The 11,468-nt window shown below is 35.5% G+C and overlaps 1 protein-coding gene across 2 annotated transcripts in view; it reads right to left on the bottom strand.

The window, feature by feature from the left end:
* The window catches only part of LOC110037616 (tRNA(Ile)-lysidine synthase), a 64,365-nt gene that overhangs the window by 12,924 nt on the left and 39,973 nt on the right, over positions 1-11,468 (bottom strand). For both annotated transcript variants that reach the window (XM_020742309.1, XM_020742308.1), the window contains exons 8-10: positions 7,691-7,780; positions 7,488-7,568; positions 2,229-3,062 (exon numbers count right to left, since the gene is read on the bottom strand). In XM_020742309.1, the coding sequence (XP_020597968.1) occupies positions 2,229-3,062; positions 7,488-7,568; positions 7,691-7,780 (1,005 nt within the window). The remainder of the gene's footprint in view (positions 1-2,228; positions 3,063-7,487; positions 7,569-7,690; positions 7,781-11,468) is intronic.

Here is an 11,468-nt window from a genome sequence, read left to right as displayed (position 1 = left end):
ATTTTTTTGGAATTTTTGGAATTTTTAGATTTTTAGTTCATGGAGGGGCATTTTGGTAATTTGGCCATTTTTGTCAGTTTTGGCAAATTTTGATGTATTCAAAGTGTTTGGAATGAGTTTTGATCAATTTTAGGTATTTTGGCAAAATTTGTGAATTTTGGTCAAATTTGGATCCCAAGGGCAGTTAGGTAATTTGGAGGTGCCTAGGGGCAAAAGACCAAGTTAGGCATTTAACATAGAATTGGATAGATATCCATTCTAAATGAACCATGGATCAATGAAATCCTCATTTTGGGTCTTTATGGATTGGTTTTAATTAGTGTATTGTGAAGATATAGTAAGGGTATAATGTACCTTAACTTCAAATCAACACCTAGGGTTAATCCTAAGGCCAAGTAACCCTATAAGAACTCTTCTTGAGCTTTCCCATAAGGATCTTACCTTTTAAATGCTAGAGGTTAAGACCAATATGTGGAATCTCAAGTTGAGCAAAGAGAAGAGTTTGAATTTCTAATGGTGGGGTACCTCTTCTAATTTTCTAAGACTGGTCAATAGGAAAGTCCTATGGCTAGACCTAGGCTACTAAAGAAGTTTTCTAGACCTCAACCAAAAGTGAGGTCAACATCTTCCTTTGCTCGAGATCACACAAATAGTAACAGAGGCTCACAATCATGGTTGTTGATACGGTGATCTTATCCGAGCGAGCAACGTATTAGGTGTGAAAAATCGTGCGAACTAGAAGAATTTGGATGATTGAATTAGGGTTGAACTTCGCAGGTCTCTATGAGCACCAAAATTTGATGCCCCATCCCCTCTAAAAAAATAAATTAGAGAGTTTTACTTGATGTTCCATATCAAATTTTTAGCAGACAGATTAGATTGTAGATATGACAACACCCAGAGATACAGTGAGGGGACTTTCCGTGGTTGGTGTGTTCCTCTTTTTGCTAGGAGCAAATGCAGAACTGATTCATCAGGCTCGTGCAGGGCAATCGTTCCATTATGCAGTACGAGACTGAGTTCATGATGTTGTCCATGTATGCACCTCAGTTAGTCTCCAATGCCAAGGAAAAGTGTCATCATTTTCTTTCTCAATTAAAGGAGGTCATCTGATAGCCTTTAATCCCTCTTGGCATTCAGGATTACTCAGCCGTTGTGGAGAGGGCGAGGAGGATAGAGATTGACTTACCGGCTACGCAAAGGCGTAGAGATTTTCAAAAAAGGAAATGAGATGATAGGTCCAGATCGGGACAGGCCGCCTAGTCTGTCTAATTTGAGCAGTCTAGAAAGAAGAAGCCTCAACCCAGAAGCAGTGGTACTTGTAGTGGCACTGGCATTAGCAATAGGAGTATAACCATATGTGTCAAGTGTTAAATGGCACGTTGAGAAAAATGTTTGTCATGCACTAACACCTATTTTTTATGCCATCAGTTCGGACACATGGCGAGGTCCTTAGGCCAAAGACCCCAAGTTGATGCCAGAGTTACTGTTCCACCAACTCAGAGGACTTTCGGTAGAAAAAGGTCAGTTGAGTCGTCAAGATCAGCTCCAGCTCCGAGTCAAACCTGTCAGGGCGTATAGCCTAAAGTATATGCACTGATTCAACAGAAAACAGAAAACTGACCTGACATCACTATTAGTATTTCATTATTTCAGCAGATTTGTCAAATCTTTATTTATTTCGAGACTTTTCTATTTTTCTTTATTATAGGTTATACATCTATCTAAAATAAATTGGTCCTAACTTTATTTGATATCATCACATTCATTTATCTCTAAAGATTTTGTGAAATCTGATGGATTGGAATCATTTAGAATGGTTAATGTCTTATCAATTTTTCTGTCTAATGGGTCTAGCATGATAGTTGATAATAGTTGTGTGAATCTAAGCATTGTAATAGAAGCTTCAAGGCGGATTTAGTTGTGCTATCACTAACTGAGTTTGAAGTGATCCTAGGGATGGAATGGCCATCCAATCATTTCACAACCATTGATCGCTCTATTAAAATAGTAAAATTCATCTAAATATGTGTTTGAATTCAGCAGGTGAAACCCTACACGTTGTTTTCTTAGTGTGATAAGGAGGGTACTCCGACCATCATTTCGCCTTGATAATTCCAAACACTCGGGTCAGGTCGTGGCAAAATATGTATATAAAATTATGCAGTTGTTCGTAGTTATAAGTATCACGATGGCAGGTTTCATGCTGTAAGATAGTTGGAGCATACCGGTATACATAAGGGTATATCATGAGAGTTGACAAACACAGGAAGTGCCCTTCTTGCAGCTGCCGGAATCTTTTTCAGATTTTCAAGAGCTGTTTGAATTGAAGCTTTCATGTAACTGGAGCACAAATGTTCCAATGCAACATAATGTTCCAATTCAAAATTTGAAGTTTCCAACTCATTTCTGCATTCACTGCATTTAGCAGAAAGCTTCGCAAGATATAACCAATCAGCATCAACCATATGGCGTATTGTAAGAGCATTCTCCTGACTAATTCTACAAAACTGACAAAACTTTCTCGCATTTGCTTCTGGGTTTTTATTGAACTCATTTAATTTGGAAGAAATACCATCTTTTCTTCCAGAAAGGTTCCAGGTCACTAAGAATCTGCGCATAAAATGGTAGGACTGGCCAGGATAAATCTGTGCATTTGATGGACTAGAAACTTGAGCCCCATACCCTGAATCATAAGCCTCTCCAACTCCACTTTGTGAACAAAAATTGCCATATTCTTCCATTTGTAGTGAACGAATGCTGTTATATGTTAACTGACTGATAATATCCAGTTGCTCTGCCTCTCTTAGCATGGCTTCAGATGATGTTGCATGCAGAAAAGGTATATTATGGGTTTCTGTGACAAATTTATCAGAATTGAACTTCGCATTTCTGATGATCTGTTCAATCACACGGTACAACGAAGTGTCTTCTTCGTAATAGAAGTTAGATAGGAGCAGCTTTGAGGGAAAAGGAGATTCTGGAGAACAGCATACAATGACTTTTTTGCCTTTAGACCGAGGAGCTGCACAGAGATAACAACCAGCTACAGTCAGAGACGTCTGCAGGAAATTCAGAAGGAAAAAAACAAATATTACGAAATGAATTATTTAAAACAAGCATATATCAGAAAATGAAATGATATTAACACACTAGTATATGAGATAATGAACCTTGAAATTTGTAAATAATATCTTAACTAACGCTTTGAGGAGAAATAAATCATTTTTTGCAGTAACAACAGAGGTCTGAATCGCTTACGAATCAAAGAGCACAAAAGAAGAAACTCAAGAACCTTGTGATAGACTGGCACCTTGCCAGCCAAATAATCTAAAGATTTATTTTGGGCAAGGAGCTAAAAGAGCAATTTAGTAATTTATTATTTATTATTGTGGGTTATAAATAGGCCTAATATGTTTGGGTTAGGTTTATGATGAGATTGTTGTTTTGAGTCGTAGGGTTAATGCTTGGGAGAGATCACCTACCTCTCGAATTGTAAATGCTAGGGTTAGTGTTTGGGTGAGATCGACTAACTCACGAATTGTAGGTCCTTATCTTCATGTATTTGGAGTTGTATTGCTTTAATTTGATATTAACGGAATAAAATCTATTATATCTACCCTAATTTCTATGGAAATTATTCTTCCATTGGTATCAAATTAATATCAGAACATTTGATTCTGGGAAGGATCATTTACGTGAACTTACTTTGGTTTTTCCCTAATATGTGGGGAACAATTGCAGAGTAGAAGGATTGCGACATAGAAGGCATACAAAATCGCAGCTTACAGAGCGTCATGAGAAACATTCGCGACCACAAACAGGCAGGAACACTGCTTAAAGAGAGAAGGATCGCGAGTGGCTGCAATCAAAAGGATTCGTGCGTCATCAGAGCAGCATCGCTGCTTTAGGTGAATCTGGAGCCGCAACATCAAGCGAAGGAACCCATAGTGAACTCGAGCGGCAGCACTTGAAAGGAGTAATGCAAAATCCAGACGGTTGGAATGAAAAAACATGTGGGATTTAGCAAATGAGTCACTAGTATTTTCAAGCAACAGCATCTAGATGAAATATGCAACATTGTGCTGTTTGGAACAAGCGAAAACAAGTGAAACAGAACAGTGTGTGATTCGGTCTAAAGAAGATAGATTACAGGGAACCATGGTGGATGAGACCTCAATGGAGAGTTGCATCCAACTATGTTGGTGAACTTTGTTGATGACGCCTTCCAGAAAAAAGACGATTCAGAAGTAATTATGAAAACGAGGAAGGTGAAAAAAACCGAGGATTTTGAAGGGAACAAATTTTGACAATGCAGAGTATTCAAGAGGGAGACAAGATGGTGGTGTTTCATGGTGAACCTAGTTTATGCAAGACTTTGGTGAAACTCAAGACCATGGTGAGGGCAATTCAGGATGAAGGGCTGAGATTATTGATCGAGTTACATAGTATGAAAGAGATATGATATAGAGTTGACAGAGATTCTAGTGATCAATAAACTACAAGATGAGTTATTTGGGGTTGCAGCTCCAATATTGAATGGAAGTCAAGGCACCATCAGATTCTGATGCCGCCAAAGGATGTGCACAAGGTGTCATTTCAAACATATGAGGGTCACTATGAATTTTTTTATTAAATGAAAAGAATTACCAGATAATGACGCTAGGTGGGAGACATACAACTTGATCCAACAACAATTTTTTCCCTTCCACTACAAGGACAAGATGTTTTTTTGGGAGGAGAGTAATGATAAACTGCTAGCTAGCCCACCAAATAATTTGAAAAGTTAATTTAGGCACAAGGCTAAACGGGCAATTTAGTAATTTATTATTTATTATTGTAGGATATAAAATAAGGCTAATATGTTTGGGGTTAGGACGATGATGAGATTGTCGTCTTGAGTCTTAGGGTTAGAGTTTAGAAGAGAAAGCCTACCTCTCAAATGGTATGTGCTAGGGTTATGGTTTGGCAGAGATCAGTTACCTCTCAAATTGTAAGTGCTTATCTTTATGTATTTGAAGTTGTATTATTTTGATTTGATATCGGCGGAATAAAATTTATGATTTCTGCCCTTATTTATGTGAAAATTTGTCTCCGATTCATATCAACTTGCAGCATAAAGATTATCTTATCAAATAAGAATCTCACAACACAAAAATTATCTCACACAAAAAACCTTCTTGCCTATACCATCAACTCTTCTAAATCTTCCAAAAAACCTAGTCGCCAAACAGGTATGTGAGGAAGAATAGAAAGTTTTTATATGAGGATTGCCAATGCCACTAGCTTGATTGCATATTAACAAAATTCATCCTATGTGCAAAGCAGAAACCTGCCTTCTTTAGAAATGCAGAGACACTTCACATAAATACCAGGAACAAATATTTCTCATATTGCGAAACTCTTAGAGGCCATAAATCTCAATTCCTATGATTCTATAATAAGCCACAATAGATGAAAAAAAAGTCCATGAAATAAGATTGTGGGCACCGAGAATCAATGCATAACTCTTCTGAGAAAATTTGTGATTCTGGGTCAAATTTTGAAAAAGAGCATATTAGATTTTGAGCAAAGCACTACCTAAATATTTTGCCCTCATTTTGTGAAGGCTTTATAATTTGGTTTTAGATTTATCATAAATTTGAATCATTATAATTAGTTACCCCTCTCGATCATGAACTAAAAGTTTTGATTAAAGCAAATCACTAAATGTTAAGTGCTTAGTATTTAGTAACAGCAATTTATTTTTCAAAAAGAAAAAATATATATTGTCAATTGCTTTAGGCAAATGGTGAGGGGACTGATGACAAACTCGATCAAGATCCCATGATTCCATAATCTTAAGTTAGTGTGATCTCTGGCCTATTTATTCAATAAAGGTAATGTACCTTATAGACCTTAAGTGAATGTTTGTCAAAAAAGAAGTGAGGAGAGGCAAATGCAAGAAATCAAATGCACGAGTAAGAACCATGAGGATGTGCCATGGGCAAAGCAGGCCCAAGCAAGCAATGGAGAACAAGAGTTCAAGAGTTAGGATGACAATACAGTACTACAATAAATTAATCTTTCAAGGAAATAAATAACCATGGCAACATATCCATCTTAAACATTAAGAAATATTTTAAAAAACATTAAGATTAAATATTGGGCACATGCTAAAAACTTAATATGAAAAATAATTTGAACACCATATTTGTCCTGCATCATTGGTTTATTCTAGAGTTTTATAAAGAACTAAACAGAATGCTGATGAATTGCCAGCATTGATTAGCATCGAAGAGGCAAGAAAGTTAGATACCCTACATCAGTTGCCAAACCAACATCAAGTTTCATGCGTGTAGTGATGAACTAGCAATGTGCTTCATGAAAAGATGATGTTGATTATGATCACATAGAAAAAGTGATGAAAAAAACTTTGAGCCTAAGAACTGATCAAGATTACCATGCGGGCCCAAGATAGAGCTATGTGACTAGTTAGACTTCAAGCCACCCAGTTAGGCCTTACTTGGAGGAGAGAAGGGAAAAAGATGGCTGCAGCTGAGAAAATTGGATTGCACTTGAAGTTGGCAATCATTGGCAGGGTAGGAGAGCAGATGGGATATGACAACTATTATTTAATGCAGACAGAAGAATATCAAGGTGGGTACACTTAATAAAAGTAACATGGCATGGTAGGATATAGAAGAGTTTGATTTGCTGAGCCAAAAAATTTGAAGCTGCATGCTTTAAGGCGGCCGAAGTGGAAGTGCTACAACTAAGGACATCAAAGGAGAAAGGTTAGATATAAAGGGGATGCTACTTTGGTATAAAGATCAAGTGACGTGTTTGAATGCATTTCTATTTCATTATTTGGCTTGAAGTTGATGAGATTGCTTTTATAGTTCTTTTCCTTCACAAATCTGACATGAAATAATTGAAATTGAATTGTCGAATTTACTTTGCATGTACTTTCTCTAGACCATATTTCATATGTTGCATAAAAAAGGTCCAAATGCACCAAAATATTATTGGTTAAACAAAAGCTATTGTTATTAATATTAGCCAGTTATGCATAAACATTTAAACATAATTTTCTTTGATAGAAATGGTCCTGATCTATCATAAAATAAAATTCAAAATCTGACAGCATTACATAAAGAACACCAGTCTCGAATAATTTTAATGATCAGTCAGTAGAAAAGATGGTCAGATAGTATTAGCAACTGCATTTCCTATCATCATCAGTAATAAAAAATGAAGATACTTTGATAGCAGATCTCCTCATGAAATTTAGTTTGATTATGCAAATAATTTAATTTCTTAACTGTATCTATCGAGGAATTTTCAAGTAAGAACATTAGTAAAGAAAAAAAAAATTTATAGTTGCAAAAGTCCGTAGGAACAATAAATCATATTATCTGAATGTTAAAGCAATTTAACCGGTCAGTTACTCGAAAAATTAAGGAGGATACAAATAAATAGAACTGGCATGATAAATCTTCATGGACCTTGCAAGGGATGTTTCGGACATACTGAAGTAGTAGCTTCATAGCACTGCCACGAATTGGCCTTTGTCTTTGTGAGATGAACTGTTTAACGAAGAAGAAACATTTCCAAGAAGGGTTGAGCAAACCTTGATAGTTGTTTGAGGAGAATATTGTATATTAAAGTGCTTCTTGAGCAAAAGATGTTACCGTAGTAAGTGGCATACCTGCAAGATCATTACTAGAAATTTTGAAAGAGGTAGATCATCAACGTTTGATGGATCAAGCTTCTCAAGATCAACAATGCCATAACCTTCCTGCAATATGATTAAAATTGCAAATTTTAGTAAAATAAAATTTGAATAAGACAATCCATTATAATCTGCATTAATTGCAACAACAAAAATATCCAAAGGTCCTTGATGTTTGGCTTCACATTGCACCACAACTTAATCAAATTATGATGAAAATGAGTAATATTTGATTTTAAAACAAAGATTAGATTGATAAATAGGATTTATGGCAGAGAATGGAAGGGCTTATACATGGGGGGCACATTGATTAAAAGACATAAATATCACATGTTTTTTGCAGAAAATTATAAAAACGTTAAGTTAACAATAAAGTTTTTGTAGGGGTAACAGTGAGAAAACATTGAAAAATAAATTTATTGAGTTTAATGTAATTAATCATAAGAATAGTGTAACTGTAGTTACTGATTAGGCCCCTCAAGTTCAATTAAAACAAAATTCTAAAATCAATTTTATGGGAACATGAATAAAATATTATATGAGGGGAATAAAGAATAATTATTAATGATTACAAAAAATAGCCATTAAGATTCAAGTAGGATGCGTTATGAGATTGATGAAAACACTGTAAGGATTTACATAGGCCATATATTAAAAACAAACAAGAGAATGTTGAAGTGGATCCAAAGGAACAACAAATAGGCCTACAAAGACAATTCACTAGATCTCTAGCTAAAGCCTAATTCAAATCAAGAAAAAAAAAATGCCTAGTTAATGTGGCCACTCTCCCTCCATTTTCATATATATAATTTTTTTTTTTTTTTTGGAATGATGTTAATGGCTGAAAATAACCAGCACTCTATGAAGGAAATTATCTTTTGGCAATTTGCAGATATATTTCAGTTTTATTAACTTGGATTGAAATTTTGGTGTATTATTCTTGAATTTTGTTGACGGGATATCTAGTTTTCCAACACAGCTTACCTTGGTTTCCAACAACTAAGGTTACTCATTCTCTTCTTCTTCATAGTAGATATCATTTCCAAACATCCTCCAAGCCTCCAACCATTCTTCATAAGTCTCCACCATCAGTCTAACCATCTGTGTAACGTGCCATTTCTCTTACCTGGAGAGAGGAATCGATGAGCCAAGTAGAGGGAGAGAAATCGAAGAACCAAGGAGAGGGAGGAAAAACAAAGAGCTGAGCAGGGGAAAAGGAAACGAGGGGAGATCGGAAATCCAAAGAGGTGATGTTCGCCCTATAAAATGTCGCGAGAGGCGGGAGCTCTTGTTCGTGCAGTTAGAGAGCAGAGGAAGGTGGAAGGAGAGGTGTTGTGTGATTTCTTACCTCACAAAATGACGTCGTGCACTGAGCTTGAAGGAAGAAGAGGATAGCTGCATTTCTTTGCTTCATCAAGCCGCGACTAAAGATAGAAGTATGGGAGCCGAGCATTGAGTGCGACAAATTTGTCGTGCCCTGATTTGCGATAAGAAGATGATGTTGAAGAAGGAAGGAGCGGTTTTGTCAAGAGGAGGGAGGGGAACCTCGCGTGGATGCTGTCGTGCAAAAGAGGAGGTCATGCCACCATTCGAACGCAGAGAAGAATGGGGTTGCTTGCATTCCACTTGACCTGATGTGCCTAACCACTCGATTCCTACCTTCCACTGCTCTCTAACTGCACGAACGAGAGCTCCCGCCTCTCGCAACAATTTATAGGGAGAGCATAACCTCTTTGGCTTCCCGACCTCCCCTCGTTTCCTCTTCCCCTGCTCAGCTCTTTGTTTTTCCTCCCTCTCCTTGGTTCTTCGATTTCTCTCCCTCTCCTTGGCTCCTCGATTGCTCTCCCCAGGTAATAGAAACAACACGTTAAACAGATGGCTGGATTGAAGGTGGAGACTTAATTAGGATTACATAAAATAAAATAATGGAATTTAATACTTAAATAATTAAAAGTTAATAGTTTATTAAAAAAAATTAATTAATTAAATTTTATGTCATTTTAGGCTTCCAAATTTAGAAGAGTCGGTCTTAAAGCAAATTACTCGATATCAAGGTGAGTGTACTCATATTCTTTTGCTATAGTAATATTTTGTTTCTTCTTGAACAAATACATTTAGTGCCACTGTTATAGCAATGCATATTCATGATTTATGGTTCTATTAAATTTTGTTCATATTATAAGAATGATTTGTATGCTCAGCTTCGTTAAAATTATCATAAATATTGAGTCTTGTACAGATTGCATGCAAATGAGACTGAAATATTCATTATTAGAAAGTGAAATTTTATTGTATACTTACATGTGCATGTTTGACTATAATTTAGTCACCTATATGTGATATTAGCGGGGGGAATGCTAAGGTATCTGAGCACATAAATAGAAAAGAAAATTGATACTGAAGTACCTTAAATGATATAATATTTATATTGTACTCTTGTGGTAGTTATACAGATACAAAGTGATGTATATTATTAATATAGTAGCATTCTTTGAATAACATCAAATATTTAAATTGATTTATTAAACGCTTAACTAACATGTATATTATTTTTTTCTTTGTATTACTAGTATTTAAAAGTATGAGTATTTACAAGCTTATTTAGCATATTATTATTTTAAGCTAAATGTTCAGGTTAATTAAGTTATTAAAAGATGAGCAATATAATGGATAAGATGCAGGTAAACTGTTATGAGATAAAATTCAAATTATACAGACTTAAATTAATTTTTTTAGTGAAATTTTCATTTGTAAAATATTATTTATAGAGAATGAATATAAAAATTTAGTTCCCACCATCCGACCGTTTATACCAGTCTTGGTGAATTCCAAACCATGATCCGAGTCGTGACAAAACTGCTATCAGAACAAAAGATTTAGGATTAATTAATAAAATCTTAATGAAAGAGCCAAAAGGATAATTATAAGAAAATTTTACTAATAATAAAAATTATAAATTAAAATTTACTCAAATTAATAAGTATATCCATTCAGGCATACTAATACACCAAAATTATAGAAGGGAGTCCGATAGAAAATTTATGGAAATATGATGTTGACCTGCTTAATGATATGTGACTTGCGATCCATTTAAAGATAAAATTTTTGTAAGTGGGAAAAATTGTAACGTCATGTTTCTGTTACCCGGGGAAAAGAATCAAAGAGCAAAGGAGAGGTAGAAGAATCGAATATCCAAGAGAGGGAGAGGAATCGAAGAGCTAAGGAGAGGGAGAGGAAACGAAGAGCTAAGCAAGGGAAGAAGAAACAAGGGGAGGTCAGAAAGTCAAAGAGGTGATGTTCGCCCCATAAATTATAGCGAGAGGCGGAAGTTCTCGTTCGTGCAGTCAGATAGCAGAGGAAGGAGGGGTATTGCGTGTTTTCTTACCAGAGGAAATGATGTTGTGCGATGCGCTCGACTGAAGATGAGGACCACCGAGAATACAGATTGCTTGCAAATGAGACTGAAATATTCATTATTAGAAAGTGAATTTTATTGTATGATTGCATATGCATATTTGGTTATGATGAAGACACTCATTTATGGTACTAGTGAAGGAACGCTAAAGTACTTGTGCACATAAATGGAAGCATCAGATATTTATATTGATTTATTAAAAGTTTAACTAACATACATATTACTTTCTTCTCCCTCGTATTACTATAGTTTAGGAGTATAAGTATTCACTGATTTTTTTAGTTTATTATTATTTTAAAATAACTTTTCAGATTAATTAAATGATTAAAAGAAGAGCGG

This window comes from Phalaenopsis equestris, unplaced genomic scaffold (genome assembly GCF_001263595.1).
Source record: "Phalaenopsis equestris unplaced genomic scaffold, ASM126359v1 Scaffold222338, whole genome shotgun sequence".
Taxonomy (NCBI): domain Eukaryota; kingdom Viridiplantae; phylum Streptophyta; class Magnoliopsida; order Asparagales; family Orchidaceae; genus Phalaenopsis; species Phalaenopsis equestris.
Note: the sequence above shows the minus strand (reverse complement) of the source record. Positions and strands in the feature narration are given on the sequence as shown.